Source organism: Strix aluco, chromosome 14, assembly GCF_031877795.1.
Source record: "Strix aluco isolate bStrAlu1 chromosome 14, bStrAlu1.hap1, whole genome shotgun sequence".
Classification (NCBI taxonomy): domain Eukaryota; kingdom Metazoa; phylum Chordata; class Aves; order Strigiformes; family Strigidae; genus Strix; species Strix aluco.
Window position 1 is genome coordinate 6,796,524 of NC_133944.1, and position 19,401 is coordinate 6,815,924.

At 40.4% G+C, this 19,401-nt stretch overlaps 2 protein-coding genes across 2 annotated transcripts in view; one reads left to right on the forward strand and one right to left on the reverse strand.

The window, feature by feature from the left end:
- The window catches only part of MAF (MAF bZIP transcription factor), a 192,777-nt gene extending 188,975 nt beyond the window's left edge, over positions 1-3,802 (forward strand). Inside the window, exon 3 of the mRNA XM_074839174.1 lies at positions 3,688-3,802. The gene's annotated coding sequence lies outside the window, so the exon portion shown is untranslated. The remainder of the gene's footprint in view (positions 1-3,687) is intronic.
- A 116-nt stretch (positions 3,803-3,918) lies between these two features.
- WWOX (WW domain containing oxidoreductase) overlaps positions 3,919-19,401 on the reverse strand; it is a 530,750-nt gene continuing 515,267 nt past the window's right edge. Inside the window, exon 9 of the mRNA XM_074839171.1 lies at positions 3,919-4,999. Within this exon, the coding sequence (XP_074695272.1) occupies positions 4,811-4,999 (189 nt within the window). The 3' untranslated portion in view covers positions 3,919-4,810. The remainder of the gene's footprint in view (positions 5,000-19,401) is intronic.

Here is a 19,401-nt window from a genome sequence, read left to right on the forward strand (position 1 = left end):
GCGTCGGCACAGCTCTCTGCAATCGCAGGCTGAAGGAGGCAGACGGCTCGGGGCGAGGGTCCCCGTTTGGGTGCTGTGCTCCTGGCCAGGGCTTGGATGGGGACGGGTTTCACTAATGAACCTTTTTGCAAAGGGACTGGTTGAAGGCTTCGCTCAGTGCTGTGTTTACTGTTGGGCATTACCAATGGCTTCTTCTGATTTGCCTAAACTGCCTCCAGTCTCAGGGCATCTTGACTCTAACAGATTTGTTTATAAAACAGCGTATTCTCTGCATAGGTTGGAATCCTGCTTCAGAGACCATGCATGCTCGGACATGGGCTTACATTTAGGATAAAATACAAGTCTACATTAGCCACTGTGGATGGAAAGAAATACATTTTAGCAGCATTTTCCAAGCTTCTCAGCATGCCCCCCTGACGCCCCAACCATACGTTTTAATATATAGTACACGCTTGTTTAAAAAAGAAATACATAAGGAGAAAGAGTAATTACCGTAGCTTAAATTCAGCCTGATAAGAAGGGCTTGCACAGTCTGAGCAGCTGTTCCACTGCCATTCAGATTATGAAAATATAATCCTAGAGAACCTTGTCAAGATAAATACAGAGCATGAAATGTATAGGCAATTTTTCCCCAGCCACATATAATGATCAATTCCAAAGCCACAAGTGATACCAAAGGACAAAATAAGATCTGTCTAGACTTTCTCACTTACAAGATATTGATCATTCCAATGGTAAACTGGTTAGTATAAGTGTGTTTGGCTTGAAAGGTCATGAGCTTAACACCTGACAAGGAGTTATTCAACCTTGATATAAGTCAAATTATTGCAGTGTTGCTGGAAAGACTTTCTCTAATAAAAATCCCTACCTGGTCTGAGAATATCTGAAATTTGTCTTCCAGCTGTCAAAAGAAAAAGCGGGGGAAAAAAAAAAGTCAAGACTTGGCATGGGTTTCTGCTGGTTCACCTCTACCTGATTTTGCAAGTAGAGGTCCCAGCAGTCAGTTACTTCCTGGGCAGACCATAGGCAACATCTGCTGCACAGACAGCAGTGGAAGCTGTCACTGATTGAAAGGGCACCTCCACTCCCCTAAGAGCTTCTGGTGGCTCTTCATTCCCAGCAACGGAGTTTGCTCGCTCACCTACATGGACTTGCAGATCCAGGGCACCCATATAAGGGCAAAAAATCACCATTAAAATGGGAAATGTTGACTTTGGAAGGAAAGCAGAGGGGAGAGGGTCAAGCAACGCCCTTCAGCATATGGGTGGGAAATGCTCTGCGGCATCACCCTCCAGCGCCTCCCCTTCAGAAAGTCCTCTGGGGCTTGAGCAGTGCATCAGAGACACAGTCCTTAGCCAGCCTCCTCCTTTTTTTATGGGGATAACTAGCAAGTGCTTATTAGGACTATTAGGAGCTTGATGTAAGTTTGCTGGATCTTTTCCAAGAACTATAAATACCCAATCTATTTTGCTTTATTCAGTTCTTTTTGTTTTGCTGATATGATACTAGTTAAGGTTAATGGGGTTTGCTTTAATATTAGACACAAGATCACTTAACTACCTTTAATGAACACTGGAGTCAATGCATTGTAGAGTAATTCACACAGACATTGCCTCAGGTAAATCAACCGGAAAAATGTAAGCCAGTCAAATAAATAAATCTGACTGGCTGTAAATGTGCCAAATTTTACACCAAAATATATTTGAAAGCCAATGACTTAGGCACATCTAGGATATTAAAATGGAGGGTTTGGAGTCTGTTTCTTTTCAATTGCTTTTCCTTTTTAATGTCTTCTGCACATCCCTCCTGTGCTGAAACCAAGCTGAGAGTGCAAGAAAAATTATTTTCACAAGTGTTTCTAATAGAAGCAAATGCTTTGGAGCTTTGTGCCATTCTTTTATTTGGAATGAAAATGGTAAAAAAAAAAAAAAAGAAAAAGCTTTTTTAGGCTGCCTATCTCAACACAGGAGAGTGAGAGACAAAGAGGATAGAGAGAGGGAGAGGAAAAATGGAGATAAAGAAAGAAGAGAGAAAGAGAGAATGAAAGAGTGAAAGAAAAAGAAAGAAACAAACAGAGAGCAAGTCATTTTATCTGAGTTGGATAAAATTATGACAGTGAAATTCTAGACAGGGTAATACACTAGTGTCAATAAATATTTATTAACCAGAAATAGGAACCAGAGGAACCCGACCAACTCAATGAAGTTAGGGGGGTAACTTACTTCATACTAATGCAAAACTATGCTAACATTAAAAATGCTTTTACCTCATAACACTGAAATAGTGAGCCATGTATGGAGGAAAACCACCTCCCAGATACTCTTTGGAGGAAGGCAGGCAATTTCTTTAAGTACTGAATTCTCATAAAAGCATGCAATATTTCAGCAATAAGGAATGACAGGGTGTTCATTATCGGTTATTAATGTTTGCCTAAATGGAGCGTAAGGCCCAGGCCTTCGGGGGAGCGCAGTGCTCCCAGCATTGCTTAATTACTGCCTCTTCTTAACCCAGCAATGCCAAGCTCTGATGCAAAGCTCTGCTGTTGTAGACTGGCTGTATTGCTATATGAGAGTAATTCTGTTTGGCTGTGAAAAGGAAGAATAATGGACATGTGAAGGCTGTTGCACAGGTGACAGAAGTTAATCAGTTTTTCTTCCCAGATAAACTCCAGACAATACAAGGAATTTGACTGTAACCATCACCTCAACTTGCAAACACTTTGACCTATGCTACTAGTTTTCAGACATTACACAATACCAGCACAGACTGGACAACACCAACACTTCTAGGAGGCAAGAAAGAACTTTTTTTTCTTTTCTTTTTTTTTTTTTTTTTTCCCCAAAAAGGCTGAAAAGAGGTGGTGTTTGTTCTGGAATAGACCCTTGTATTTCTTTATGCCACCACATATTTCAGTGCAGGAGCAAGCTCATTAGGATGTACTGGCCTTGGGGAAGGGGCTTGCTGCAGATAGTAGAGGAAGACACATGGGCAGGATTTCTTATTTACTGGAGGATGTTGCTACCCTGGTGGCACAGTAGGTATAAGCAAGGCCATATATTTTTACTGCTTTTTTAGGAATGACTGTGGCAACAGGTTAGGAAGTGGCCAAGTAGGGAGCAGCTTAGGCAGCGCTTGAAGGATGCCAAGGGCTTTGGGGGAAAACAAAAGCCCTCATTTTCTCTGTATAAAACCAGGTCAGCTAATTCACCCCAGATCTGAGGGCAGTGGCTCCCAGGTTCCCCCTGTCCACTCAGAAGAAATTTAATTTCACAGATTGAAACTCTACTTCTAGATATTTCAATCCTTATGGGCAGAAGAGACTAAACACCACCTACCTGAGAAGCGCTCACACTAAACTAGAATTAGCTGTAAACTCAAAAAAAAATAAAGAGTCAAACCAAATTGTAACATATGACTGTAAGGTACAGCTGTCACACTGCAATATCATAATTCCTTACAGAAGTGCGGTGGGTTCTCTGATGGGGGGATGCGATGGCTACTTCTTCCAGGTGAATGTGTGCTTTGGCTGTAACACCTATTCAACAACTAATCAAATGCATTACGATTGCAGACAAGAAAAATCATGGAAGGCAGACTGTTAGCAGTAAATCATAAATAATAAGGGGAACAAATAAGTTTCTATTAACATTGTGTCCTTCTATTTATTTGTTTATATTCTGTCTACAGAAAATGTGATGCTGGACTGGGGATGGCTTAGGACAACCTTCTGGCATGAAGACAGCTACAAAGCACAAAATACAAAAAATGAACTCAGAAAGAAACAAGAAAAAAACAGCGTTTTCTTGGCATCAACAAGAAGCTCTTTATTTTTCCTCAAGTTTTCTTTTCTAAAAAAAAAAAAAATTGGAACTAAGACATTTGCAGAAATGAGACAAACTTTCTCTTCAGGTGACAATATTCAAGCAAGCATGTTGTTTTATTGAATTTGAATTGAAAGAAAAAAAAAAGAGATCTGGAATGGGATACAGTATCAGGAGAACTGAGAAACTGTGAACTTTCAAAGAAAAAGAACTCCTTAAAACTGTGAACTGAGAAATGGACGGAAATACCATTTAAACCCCTGATTACGCTCTGTGTGTTCTTAAGGAGACAACATCATCTTTGCTAACTCGACGGTATTTAGGGAATGGTTTACAACGTATCTTTTATTATAATCTTTTAAGAAAAAAATAGAAATGTTTAATTGGCTGCGACTTTACCATTTCTGTTCAGATGTCTTCTTGCACCTTCTTTTTCTAGAAAGAGCAGATGTATTTGCAGCCAGCAGTCAAGGGCAGGAAAGATTTCTTTCCTTAATAATCTTTTTATTTGCCACACCCAATAAAATCTTTGTAGGGAAAAAGAATCAACACAACTACCATCTCCCAATCAATACCTAAAGCCTAACAGACAGTAATTATCAAAATAAAGAGGAAATCCCATATTGGGCTGCGTACGTACCCATTAATCAAAACAACAGAAAATATCTGCAGCATTGCTTTTCTAAAATAAGACAAAAGATGCCTCCTTGGGTTACACTTTGAACAGGCTATAATCAAAAGAAAGAGAACCAGGACTAACTAAGCCCCAGGAAGCCGCATTGTCCCTTTAACCCGCAGTATTCCCCATTTCCCATTAGTACTTAACATTTTTCGCTATGTTGTGACTGCTATTATTTCATTTAACACTGGTTAATCTGTATCTGAGGTATATGGAAACCCTCTAGATGATAAGATTGGACAGGTTCCAGTGTTGGCAGTTTTCGAGCGTGCACACACTCGTGTGTTTTGATCCTTCCAGGAGCTCCCTGTTATTTGGACTGCCTGCCAATTCGTTCTTGGATCAGCCTCTCGCTCAGCTCCCAGAGGGCCGCGGCCGTCGCTTCGCCCTGCGCCTCCTGCGACGGCAGGCAGCGGCAGCAGTTGTTGAAGTACATCCCTCCCAGGCCCTCCAGCTCCGCAGCTGTGGCACAGTAGACAGTTGTGGCAGCTCCTTGTTGCTGGAATTTAAAAAAAAAAAAAAAAAAAAAAAAAAAAAAGAGAGAGAAAAGCCTATATAAATATATATAGAGATATTTTATCATTGTAATTTTGACTGCAGTCCTCTGAAGCTGTGTTTTATGAAAGCATCACTGAAAAGCATTGTGGCTGACAGGGTAACCAGCCTGGTGACAAGGCTGAAACCCTGCTGAAGGTGCTGCCTGCCTGCTGGCCACTTATTTACAAAACACCTTAGTGAGGACTTTTTTTCTTTTCCTTTTCTCTTAGAGCAAAAGAAAAGAAAAAGACAATCCTGAACCACAGCCCCAGTCTCAGGTCTTTTGCCCCTTTTCAATAAGAACCTGTATCAGCAGCAGGGAGAGTCTGGCCTGATGCAGAGGGCAGGGTCTGTCCAGGTGGTGTTTGAAACCAGAACAGTTGAGTCTGGTTTAAAAGCAGCACCTCAAAAGTTCCTGGTTTCCCTTTGCAACACAGAGAGCACTTACCATACACCTCGGGCACCCCTGCTTCCTAATCCTGACCAGCAGTGCAGGCTGATATATGTATTTTGTTTGTTTGGGTTTTTTAAACCTCTTGTACAAAATTAACCTGGGCACTCCAATTAAGACCTATCATGTAAAGTGCAATCGGGAGTGGTGCCAAACCTGCCTATATATCTTTGATCAACAGTTTCACTGTGGCAGTTGTCACCGCTGCCTTGTAAGAATGCTTATCTGCTGCAGGCAGAGAGAGGTTCTGATTTTACAGAGACACAAGGCTTTCCAGTGGGTTTTTTTGTTCTGTAACAACCATTTCTCATGTCTTATAATGCTTTAAGAAATGGAGCAGGTAGATTAGAGGCTTTTGTGGATCAGGAGGTTTTTTCTTTTTCTTTCTTTTTCTTTTAAATACCAAGTGAACTTATGTTCAAAGAGGAAGAATGGGTTTCTCTGAATTTCTCTAACAGGAACCTGGAGATCAAGGCCACAGGGTCGGGACAAGCACCCCGGCACTGGCGATGGGCTACTCCCTGGCACAGATTAAAAGCGCAGTGCCAGAATAGCTGTAAAGAGGACAAGAAGCTAGTTTGCTTAGTAAACTATAATTAAAAATAATAGGTGAGGACACATAGCAAGACACAACGCTAATTTAAAACCAGTACAGTTTATCTGGCATCTTATGATTATTTGTGTACATCTTAGTCCTTTCTGTGGTAACTAATTATGAGCTGATAGGAGTCAGAATAATAAGGCTGCCAAGTATGATTGAAAAAAATATTGCCACATTAGGATAATTTCACGGGGAAAGAGAATAGGCTTCAATCTCTTGTGATCTTCCTCTAGTCCTTTTTTGCTGGCCTTTCGTTGTCACAGCCAAGGAAACTCAGGGTGCTCTTAGGGGGTCAACCTGCAGAAGACCTCTACTTTGCATTCCCAACCTTCAAGGGCAGCAAGCAGTCTAAAAAGCCCCAATTCTCCTTAATTGAGGCATCTCAATTTTGTAATGGCAAATATTTGTTTGCAAGACATGCATTTTTCTCAGAAGATGGGATTAAACTGATAATGATGACTCCACAACTTAGAAATGATCTCCCATCACAAGGTAAACCAAAACTGTCTGTATTAAGTATTTTGAAAGGCATATATTTATCAACAGACCAAAATATTTTTAAAGTTAGTATAATACATAGTAATCCTCTTATTAAACCAATATCTTTTTTAAAAAAAGAGAAAGTATCTTAAAGGCAGTAGCAGAAATGGAATAGAGTTCTACTAAAAATAATATTAATAGAGAACAATAAAATTCCTATGCTCATTTGAACTATCCTATAAAGCTCCACAGCACAGGTGTGATCACTGTATTCAGCTGTTTAGAATGATTCAAAGCCCCTGAAGAGTATTATTAGTTTTTTGCAAGCAATTCAACTGGACTTTTATTAGAAAGGTAAAATTAAACTAAATTGCTCAATGCAGAGTGAGAGCCCTTAAGCTATTGCTGAAAAGCATCCATCCATCCAAGCTAAACTCAGGCTAGCTCTAATAGAATTCAGCTAATTCATAAAATGGAAGTTTATCAGAGCAGTTTAAAATCCAACCCAAACAATAATTTATCTTTTCAAATGAGTCAAATTTGACGACTTTTAAACAAAATTCTCAGCAGGCAGAAAAACGTCCCACAGTATAACAGCAGTGCTTTATACTTCGAACATTGACACAACCTAGACTCCAAGAGAAGAGAATAGTTTTCCCTGTGTGAGCGTAGGATATTTTCTTTAAGCGATAAAAGATTATGTGGCTGGAAGCCCAAAGCACTTTATCTTGCGATGCCTCCAGTGTTTCACTGAGAACTGGATGTAAGCAATGTGCCATTTGCTTTTTTGGCTGTGTATATCTTCACTTCTTTCTAAATGTTTCAATCATGTTGGCTGTTTTAGAAGAAGAAAGTTCAATGGCTCTACCATTGAAAGAAAAGTACCTTTCTTATTACTTAAGAGAAATGCAGTCGTATTTATCCCTTCGTTGATAGAGGGTAAAGCTTTAATATCTCAGAATAATGGACAAAGAAGAACTCATCAAACCTAGGAGTTTCCTTCAGACAGCAAAACTCCAAAACAGAAGGTAAATCCCAGATTCTCAAAGCCATTTAAGCACCTAATTTCCTTTGGTGAATGTAAGCTAGTTGCATTCAGACACCTGAGGATTTGCCTAAGTGACTTGCCCAAGGACAGAGAGGAACAAACGTCACAGAATCACAGCAATCAAATCACACTTTGGGTTGGGAGGGATGTCAGGAGGTCTCTAGCCCAACCTCCTGCCCAAAGTGGGATGCCTAGCAGCCCCATATATGCCATGCTGAACGGGAAGATCCTCAGGGGACAAATTCCTCCTTTGCATCTATGACTCAGATACCACAAACCTCCAGGAAGAGCCAGAGCTGTAGATAACTGCAAAATGCCTGCGCTGCCACCCATGTCTAGCCAGGCTGAGAAACTGCTTAGTTTCTCAGTAGATATTGTTTATCCCTCATGAACAATCTTTTGAATGACATCTTTATATGTTAGGCCTTATGACAGTTTAATAACAAGTTTTAATTTTTTTGCTCATCAGCTTTCCTGTTCACATATCATCAGCATACGACAGCAGAGGATGTTAGGGAATCTAATTAGTAAACAATTCCATACTGCTGATACAAGATGAAACATTCTTAAACCGATAAAAAGAGCACTTTAATCACTGTTGAATGACTTTCAATGCCAAGCAGTTTGTGCCATGTCAGAACATAATTTGAAGAAGATTAGAGTACTATATAAAAGAATTAATGTTAACAACTTCGTTAAAAAATGTCTTAAACAATGAGCCTGTCAGTTGTCACAGACTGTCCCTGATCTATTGTGATTAACGCCCCCCCCCCCAACAATTTCAACTGATAAACAATGCTAAAAGCACTGGGCAACCTAAACATTTTTTTTTTTCCATACGTCCATCAGTTGTTCAGGGTGCTAATCACCAGAGCTGGGGGTCAGCCTTCTTTAACCTGCAACAAAGGCAGCGGGTTGCAATGATGAATACACAGGATAAAGAATTTGTGAGAAGCCCAACTGAATCTTTAATCATGCCTCAATGCCATTTCCGATCCAGTCAAACATTTGAAAGCTGCTAGGCAAGCACCACACTATCAATCTTTCTAGCATACGTAAAATTACCCGGGAATCTTGTTTTGGATTAAGTTGAAGAGTGTCTTAGTAATAAGGGTTCATCATTCTCTTCCGCAAATCATTTGTCAGTTTTGTAATGCAATCTTCAACTGCAGCAGGGTGGGATTTATACAGCAGTTGCTGTTTATTTATAGTTGAGGCTCAAAGATCTAAATTATCCATCCTTCCAAAATCCTTTGTTGAGATGAAAATACTAAGTAGCTACTAGTTCATAGGCACTTATTTCATAACTGTCAGCTGTCAATTTATAACTGATGGCACTGAATACAAATTAATATTGAATATCTTAACAGTAAAAGAAAAGGGGTTCTTGAGATACAGTATACGGTAAAACCCTCATTAATATATGTAATGCATCCGTTAGTATTCTAAGATACCATTTATGTTCCTGATAAGAAAACACATTACACAGTTAATGTTTAGTTTTCAGATTTGTCTACTTTCAAATGCATGTTTATTTTCTAAAATTGGATTCCTGTTCTGAAGCAAGTTTGCATACCAAGCATATAAATAATAGAAACAAAGCCATAACTTATCTGTATATTTATCAACCACAAATGAATAAGATCCACTCTAAACTCTGTTAAGGGCACACAGATAGCACTAAGCATTGCCTGCCAGTGAGATGGGATCAGCTTCTTTGAAAGGGAGGGTTTTATTTTCTTATGAAAAATTAAGGATAAAGGCCAGTTATCTCGATAGCCTGAGGTTAAGTTTAGCACAGTGCATTTTAAAAGATGGCCAGTGGAAAGAGGTGAATTCAAAATGACATGAAAGGTGACTATTTGTGACAAGGGCCAGCAAACAGCTCAAATGAAATAAAAAGGCAAGTGCTTCCTTAAAACTTTTCAGGCTGTTCCTGTTATTCATCTCAGGACTATTAGACAAAGCCAACACATCCCTAACACAAAAATATCAGATCCACACAACGGCACTGTGAACGTACCATTTATAGCGGAATAACTCATTACATAGCAGTGTGGAGATGAGGTAGTATGAACATATTCCAGATCATGAAACCAATGGGGTCTCCCATACCTTCTTTGTGCCTCTGAAAAGCACCCTGAAGAGTTCAAATCCGTTCTGCTAGAGAGGGAAAAACTCTCCGCCAGCTAGCTTCAGCAATGGTCATTTCCTGATTTGATGTGAAATATAAAATCTCCCTGGAATAACAAACAAAATTTATGGAGCCTATTTCCACAATGATCCGTTCCAAATTGTCCAAACCAAACCCTAAAGCTACAGCTGCAATTTTATATTTCTCAAGCCTCATCTTCACCTGGTGTAAATCAGCACAGGTCCATTGCCTTCTCTGAGGCTCCATGGATTGGCAGCTGCTGAGGATCAGCTCTGTTGCTTGCTGCAAGCCTGATGTCCATGTCCAGGGTGAGTGGCTGCAGGGACGTGCTGCCTGGCCGGCTGAGCTGGGCACGGGCTGCCCGCAGCGGGCTGGGGAGCCACAGCTCCAGATTGCGGCTCAGCAGCCCAGCTTTGGCTTACCTCCTGGAAGAAAACTGCCCTCAGATGGATTTGTTTCCTTTCAGGATTGCTAGCAACCCCCAGCTGGGATTGTGGCACAGAGTTTTCTCAAAATACACTTATTCCTTTCTCTGTAATGTTAAAATGTTTCAGCAGATAACTTGAATTGGTACTTTTTCCCATCAAACCCCAGTCCTTGAGAACAGCACGATGACCTCTTCTGAAAAACACTAGCAAGTGTAAAATCCACATGTCCTCATTCAACCTTGAGGATTCCCCAGTGTCTGAAGTGCTTTTAGGAGCAGTCTTAAGAGCTGTGTGGTGGTATTGGCTGTGGCTGAGGCCAGTCATAGCTGAGGAAGCTCCTTTTCAATGCCAGGCGTTACTTTGCTCCATTTCCTACCAGGGTAACTCAGAGCTGTGAGGAATAGTCACTTTTTGTAAAATGCAATGAACAAGTTTTAGTCTCACATGTGAGATGACAGGAGAACTGTTCAGTTCCTGCTGCAGTCCTCTTACTCAGATCAATCCCAGATGCACAGTTATCTTATGAATAACACTCAGAATATGGATGTATTAGTCTCCTGTAAGAAAACAGGATTCCCTGATTGCTTTTTCAGCAAGGAAATATGAAATTGAGACCTGCCTTTGCTATTTTGGGTGAGTATGATAAACTGAAATCATATCCGCAGCTAAAAAAATAAAACTTTGGAGCTGCCAAATATGATCTAAAAAACAAATTGGGATCAGTTGACTTCAGGTCCCATCTCCACCCAAGTGCCAGGAGGAAAACGTGACCTGAACTGACTCTGTAATTACAGTCTTTTCAAAGGTCGCACTGAACCACATCTAAACCAGAGATTCTCAACCACCTCCCCTTCCCCCATCACCACATTTAAACCAGCAAAGCATCTCTTAGAAGATAATACAACGGATAAACCGAAATCTATAAGGTCTGCTTTTTTTCCTCTGATGTATGCCTTTTTCAATTAATTCCCAACTACAAAGACTCAAAACTCCATCAGCTTCTCTACTTGCAAAGCATAGTTGGTTTCAAGCTGTAACTTTTCTTAGCATCAGTAAGACCTTTACACATTTACAGTGTTCTTTACATACGTTATAGAAGATAAGTGTGCTATGTTCTTTGAGTAAGGAAACTGCAGTAGTTCACAGAAGAGGATTTGTTTTCAACTGCTGAGGCATTAAGACCTAGTGATTATTTCAACTATTCAGTATATGCAACTATATTTAACTTACATTTTGGGTTTTAAATTTGCAAAAGAAAAATGTGTCCATTGTAATAAATGTATTTTGATAATGCACCATGTTGTTTGTGTTATGCAACACCCCTTATGTTCTCAATTACGACAATGATAGTGCTTGAAAACTTCCAACTTCCAACATCCAGTGTCAAACAGATTGTCTGCAATCATTCCACAGGAGAAAAAGAAATACAGTACAGGATGTCAAGTCAGAAGAACCAGGTTGGTTTTCTCTTTCAACTTTTACTTCCCTAGTGAACTTCGCCAAGTCACTTCAACTCCATGTACCTCACTTTCCCAGCTGTAAAATGAGGAGAATATTATTATTGACCCACCTCACAGGGGTGTTGTGAGGACAAGTTCAGATTTATGGAGTGCTTTCACACTTATTGTTGAAAAGCACTGTGTAAGTATAAAGTGTTATATTATAAACCATTGTTAAAATGTTTAGAAGGTGTAGAACAAGGTTGGCAAAAATAGCTGACAAAAATGTAATTACCTTTTAAAATCATGCTTATTTTTCTCTATTGTATAAACTTTAATCTGTGAAGCTATCTGCTACACCGGGCCCTATTCCTGTCTCTTCCCTTTCTTACCCTGTTTCTTTTTGCCCAGTTCACAGAGAACTTGGTAAAACTCTTATTAGCCAAAATACCATTGAATTCTTCAAAAAATGGATGCTTTAGAGGGAACCAGCCCCTGAAAGGGTGATCCATGGGTTCATCTTTCCTACCCTTTGCATATGCTACCAAAAGCTATCATGGCATACCACGGGTGGCATTCAGTTGCCTAACGTGGGTTTTAAGACATCTGAGCTGCCTTAGGATATTCTGCATGCTCTACAGCTGTCCTTCGGAAGGACACACATTCCCCATAGGTCTCAAATAAAACCATACAATGTTTAAGACAGCACCAGATACCTATGTCCATGCAACCTAATTGCTTTTACCACAGCACCTGGAAGGGAGCTGGTTCCACAGGGAGCACCATATTCCCTCCTTTTCCCAGTATCTTATTAAAGTCCACAGTCAGCTTCCGAAAATTGTTCCAAGCCTGACACGCAGCCATCTTAAACTTCAAAAACTTTAATGAACCACATGGCTTTACTTTGCCCAACCAGCGTTTCAATGGCAGGAGCAGCAGCACGCCCCACAGGCTGCTCACCCTGGCTGTTTTACCCACATCACATTTCCACATAGATCACTTCTGCATTTTCTTCACCTGCCCGCTGAACTCCCATTCACACCTGATTTACACTTTTAAGACATCACTGCTCCACTGAAGTGGCAGTTTTGAGCACTGCATGCAAATTGCTACCATCCAGTATTGCTTCTGTTTTCTTCTCACAGGCCAGAATGGAGCAGTGGAGCGATACTGCATGCTCCTGCTCATTTCTGGATTTGGAAAAAAATGCCTGAGGAAAATTATCGATCTTCATTTCAGAGTGCAATGGGGTGCGATCAGGGTGACCATATTATGTTGCTGTCCGTTGCTTGCCCCCTGCCCTATGTGCCAATGCTGGTCAGTGGAGTGAGAAGCAAAGAGCATGTAAGAGACAGTCCTTGGGCATCACAGCAGCACTATCAGGAGCTGATCATACCTGAAAATCTCTGCCACCCACTTTCTGAGATTTTGTGATGTACATTTATATAACATGAGTCCTATCACGACTTGTCAGCCACCATCAAAAATGGAAATCCTATGGAGGATATTGGAAATCCTCCTGAAACACATAACTTGACAGTTGAGGGCAGATTCTTCCCGGCAAGGGTAATTTGAAGAGTTGAGCAAACAGATTGTTGACAATAAACACATCCTGCCAAAAAGACAGATTAGATATGCTGCTGCAACTAAATCATCAGAATAGGGCTGGCTGGTGTTTGGGCATATGTAGATGAGAATTTGTTGAAATCACTTCTGTTATTAACTTATGCTGACTTGAAATGTTTTATGTTTTTGCTGTATCTAACTTTAATTACATATATACTTTATATAAATGTATGTATACATACGGTACTGTATATGCTGTATATATTTATATAGCTTTTTAATACTACTACTAGTCAAAATTTAGACTTTTTCATATGCAGTATTGCAAAGAATGTCATCACAATACTGACATTTGGCTTCCTCCTTCATTACACAGATAATTTTTTAGACCGAGTTTCATTTTAGATATGAGTGGAAAAAAAAAACCCTACACAAAACAATGCTTTTTAAGCAAGTGACCTTTTGGGACAAATATTTAACGAGCTGTTTGTTTAGGTTTTAAAAATAAAGACTGTTTTTCATCTGTTGATACACACACATATGCACATACACGCACATTTCAGTACTACAACGCATTGAAAAACCACAGGGTGTAATGATGGGGACATATCATGGTAAGAAATTAACTACTAACTCTGTCTTCCAGAAACTAATTAAGGGAATGTATTTTGCAATAATACAGATCTAGCAAACAGGCCTCTAAACTCTAGGCTTAGAGCTGTAAGCCAGGCACTCCTGTATTATGTATGTGTGATTTTCATAGATAGCCTGCTGTAAAGTGTGCCCTGTTAGTGCATCTTTCAGGCTCAAAGACACTGGCCTTGTTAATATTTCATTTAGTACATACTGTAGAGTCTCATTTATATTACTTCTATAATTAATGGTGATAGCTTAGGCACTGCCTTTACAAGGAGAGATCCCTGTATGTTGGTCGATGGATAATGAGAAACAATAGATATTTCATTCACCAGCAGCTTGTTGCTAGTTAGTAGGAAATTATCGTGTGTACTGTTGCTTTAATTGCCAGGGTAAATAATGCTGCCGCTGTGTTAGTGAACATTTTAAAGCACTTGATGCAAATAGACTAGAAACAAAACACAAAAAAAAAAATTACCTTTATTATGCTATACCTTAGCATAGGGAGTTAAAAAGGTATGTCTTAAAACATTTGCGTTCTATCATGCAAATATATCTTAATATGCATGTGCTGACTATTCAACTACTGTATTTTAGGAAATACAATTATGCTGCCTTTCTCTTCTCCTATGTAGACTGTAAATAACTGTAGATCTTTCTCTTGTTTTCCTATGTAAATATATGTAAATACTAACAAGCTATGCATGCTGATATTCTAGGCAATTTCAGGTACTTTTATAATCTGAAGGCATGTACTTGAACTGGTTTGTTAAAAAACAAAATCAACTCTCTCAAATCCTTTAAAGCTCATTAGAAATTAAAGATTTCTTACTAGACTGGTTCCTTCAATCTCGGTTGCTTTTTTGTTTATTTTTTCCCTGCTTTGCCAATGTTGTCTCCCAAGACCCGCCACCAAGGACACATACTCCAAGGCTGTTTTCTCCAAAGCGTGGAGTCCCGTCTCAGGATGCGATTCATTCCCCAACCGAGGATGTGCAGCATTTAGATTCAACACCATCTCCATTTGTAAACCTCAACAGAGACTCGGAGAGGGGAGAAGTCTGTCCCTTTCACTCTGACCTCTCCTTCCGTTTAACGATGTTTTCTATTTCATTTTCTCAGCCCATAATCCATCAAGTAAGGATCTAATACCACTAGTGCCAGGACTGGGTTTGAGGGCAGATGCCGTTGCAGCCAAGAGCAGTCCCCACGTCTTTGGCCGTGTCTTTGCTCTTTGGCTGTGCTGCAGTCCGGCTGCTCACGCAGACATGCTCCTCTGTTTGAACATACTCTTTATGTTTCTTTTCTAGCATGTTTATGACTTTGACAGACTGTGAAAATAATTTGATAAATAGCTTGATAAATTTTCCCATCTCTTCCCTTCAGTGCTGTAACACTGTTTGTGGGAGCCTTTCAATTGAAGGAGTGTGAACAAAAATGAAATTACTTAAGCTTATAAATCAAGTCACCTCCTGCATACAAATTTGGAGGCAGGGTTTCAATTTAGCTCTCTTCTTCCTTCTTTTTTTGTCCATGTAATAAACAAAGATTCATATGAGGAAAATGGTAAGAAGAAAGAAGAGATGCATTTATCCCCCAATACAGTAAGGGGGAAAAAAAATACTTCCCTCTGCATTATCTATGGAAAGTAAATGCAATGACAACTTTTTAATCGAAATAAAACAGCTTTCATGTCTGAAGATGCTTTTTCCAGAGTAGATGTATAAGAATAAATACATTAATTGACAGGATCCTCATGACTTTTTAAGTTCCTCAAACTTAGCTTGGTGTCTGGGGAAGATCTTTTTCCAGTCCTTGAAGACTCTTTTAAGATGAATGTTTAAAAAGCTGAGCTGACATGGGCATTATGTTCAAGTGCAAGCTGTACTATTCTTTAATAGAGGGCGTAGAAATGGTTCATAGGATTATTATCTTTCTCCAGACAAAACCCATTACTTTCACACTAGGAGGGAAAAGCTAGTTTTTAACTTATATAAAACGGAATCAATTATCAATATCTTTGCATGGTTTCCCAGCTCTGCTGGAAAGCAGTCGCAGAGCTAAACACACAGAGCCATTTGGCAAAAGGGCTTCTTCCTATGCTGGGCTTCTTGTTACACCTTTCATTTAATAAAAGCACATCTGCAGAAGCAAAAATAAGAAGCAATGATTTGTATGCAGGGCTTCCACCCTGAATGTCACAAGAGGAGACAGGAATCACATTTGCAGACTGATCGCCCAGCTACTGTTACTTTAGACTTCTTCCTAGTAAAAAGTGAACAAGCGAATAAAAAGCAGTCATCGATGCAAAGTCAAATGCAGTGGCAAACAGCAGTCCAGGTCAGAGCATCCATACAGCCTGTTGTCTTTGGTGTGGAAGAAAAAATGCTCCTTCAGCAACCTCTGCCATATAATCCTTACCATCCAGCCTCTGAATAATCCTTTTGTTGGCTTTACTGGTGGCTTTTCACAGATGCTTACGTTCCCAGTGAGAAAAGGAAAGCCAGAAGGTTAGTGGTGACTTTTCATGGTGAAAAAGTCCAAACATGCCTATCGCTTCTTAAACTACTACAAATAAAAGTCTTATTTCTTTCAGTAGACAACATCTAATCTACTCCAACCCTGTGTCCCTCAGCAGAGGGATCAATAAATGCATTAGTCATCCTTAAAAAACTGTGTCCCCAGCTACTTTACTAGCACATGCAAACTCAGATGCACATATAGGTGCAGTATGTGCAATTTATATAAAACATAATACTCTAGAAGCTGGTAATGGTGTTTGGGAAGGAAATATTCGTTATTAGACTCTTATCTATTTATCCCATTCATGAGATATGCTTCTACAAAGCGCATAATGATAAATGGCACATTTGCAAATTATCTTCTGAGTGCTGATGAGAAATCAGCAACCTGCGAGTTACCGTGACTTTGAATGAGTACACTCCACTGCAAGTCTCGTTTGCCGAGATGCCTGCCAAATGAGTGCATTAGTATATTAGGAATCTAATAAATTGACTAACAAGCATTTGATGAAAAATAGCTGTACCATCCGTTACAGTTATCATCACAGCCAACAAGGCTACTGGGGTTGGGATTCTGAAGGCACCAGCTGCTGATAAAAGAGATGTTGCTGTGCTGTGCCACGCTCTCAGCAGCATCTCCCTCACTAACAGTGCATCGTAACAAACTCTCAGCAAGACATAGGACCTTCTTTACTTAAGCGTTCCTGTGCTTCTTCATGACACTTATGAGGATTTAAACCCTTGCAGCCTTACTCAGTCTTGTCTTTTCCCTTTCCATTGCAGAAAGTAGGATGCTGGGATGGTGGAGAAAACTCTTCTCACAATCCATCATTGAATGAGTCTCTCTACCTGGGAAGGAGCTGGAGGAGACACTTTCTGTTATGCAGCTCAGCACTGTTCAAACATCTGAGACTGTGTTCACATTCACCATCTGTAAACTTTAAGCTTATTAATTATGATCACAAACATGAAGCTAAAGGACCAGGAAGGCTTTGGCTATATTCACACTCAGCAGATAGGCACTGCGTTATTTAATGGCATGCAGTCAAATTAGTTTCAGGAGTGGCTCAGAGTCCTACTTCTAACTCAGGGTCCTAGTAGAAAAATTAAAAGTCAGGAAATAAATTTTCACACAGCACTTCACCTGAGATGTTCACGGCTTTGCTGGATATTTAAGAAGCCCAATTCCTTTTAGGATTAAAACCGATGATCCCCCCTCGTGCAAATGTCCTCCCTGTCTGGGAAGGAGCAAGCACCCAACACGTTCAAGTCCATGGGACTTGCAAACCTGAAGCAGGGTAATTAAACCCCAGGGTTAACTGTGTGCAGAGCCCTGTGGGAACGTTTGGCTGCTCTCCCCGGCAAGCCCCGCACAACCCACCCGATGCACTGTGGGTGCTCGCCACTCCTCCCGCCGACGCCAGGGAGAGGACGGCACATGGCAGATTGCAGCTACGCTCTGTCCTGGCAAAGTCTGTGTGAGTAAATTATGTCTTTTCAGGCTAATTAATTCTAGTAAGTGCAATACACCCTTACATTCAAGTTTCAGAAATCTTCTGCGTGCCGCTTAATTTGTTTAAAGTAGAGAGGAATCCAATTCATTATAAATGTCCATTTATCGTCTGCCGACAAATCCCAGCGAACGCTTTAAAACTACGCACGCGTAATAAAAGCTCCTTCCGTACCTTCCCAAATTGCATTTCTGCTTTTACCTGAGACATTTGCAAGATCCCCCAACTCTGTCAACAGTCGTTCTCCAGTTTTGTTTAGCTTATCATCAACAGACTCTGCTTTTGTGAGTGGACAAGTCATTTGAGTGTGCACCACAGTTATAATGGCCTGACTGACAGCTCAGCCAGATAAACATGAGAGAATAACAGACGTAGGAACAATCTGGGTATTCATTTTGTCCGTTCAACCGGGTTGAAAGGATTTGCCAGCCAAGGGCACAACACTTCAGGCTAATTTGCTCAGCCAAAGCACTGCCGGAGTGTAAGGCTGCAAGCAGATGACTGATGTTGGGGAGATCGGCGTCCCCAGATGAGGTACTTATTATTCACCTCTGCCTCACGGGAAATGAAAGCACTATTTATTCAAAGCATCCATTTGAAAGAGGAAAACATATAGAAATGAACTTTGTTACAAAACTTGAACCCTTCTTGCTGCTTCCCCGCTTCTGCATTCATTCCAGTTTCTTGTCCTCGTCCACATCATCCTGCACACTGCAGTATTTCTCTTTCCTTGCTTCTTCTTTCCCCCATATGTTTGCTTCTCCTTTCCTTCACACATACTTTCCTTAGCCTTGTCTCCTGCTTTGTAGTTTTGATCCTGTATCTGACACTGGGTACCTTTTCTTTGCTATTCATCTTCCGTTTTAATGTTATATCCACTTTGCAATCCTTAGAGGCTCAACTCTATTTTCACAGCATCTGGTATAGAAGTGGGTGCCTAGAATATCCTGGATGTATGTCACACACTAAATGCACTCTGCAATCTTTTGGCCAATATTAGCCCCGTACTCCAGTGGGAGCCATGTGGTAGCAATGCGCTGCATCGGTCACCACACCGTTATGGAGCCAAGCAACACAGGACCAGTGAAATGATGATGCTGTCCTTGTTAAGGAAAGTTGCCTCTTGCACGTGTTAATCATCCTGTGTTTAGAGTGACAGAGCCGCAAGTCCACCTGCTAATCACATAAATATAAATGATGGGTAGAACAGCCAAGCTTCTACTAAGAAAAGGTAAACACCACTCTGACATATTCCCTCAAGCAAGCAAGCAAGCAAAATAATAACAGTTTACAGTGCAGGCTTGCAAGTTTGCTCCCATTAATTAAGTTCCATTTTCCAGCATGTTGAGATTTAAGTCATTTTCTCCAGGATTGATTTCAACAACTCTTTTCTCCCACTGAAAAGCAAAGGCCAAAATCTGCTCCCGGTGACAGCAGCACGACTCTATCAGCTCCAAGCAAACCGTGGAGCCAAGACACAAGGTGTAGCAGTGCCGTGGCAAATCCCTGAGAATTTCAGGAGGCGGG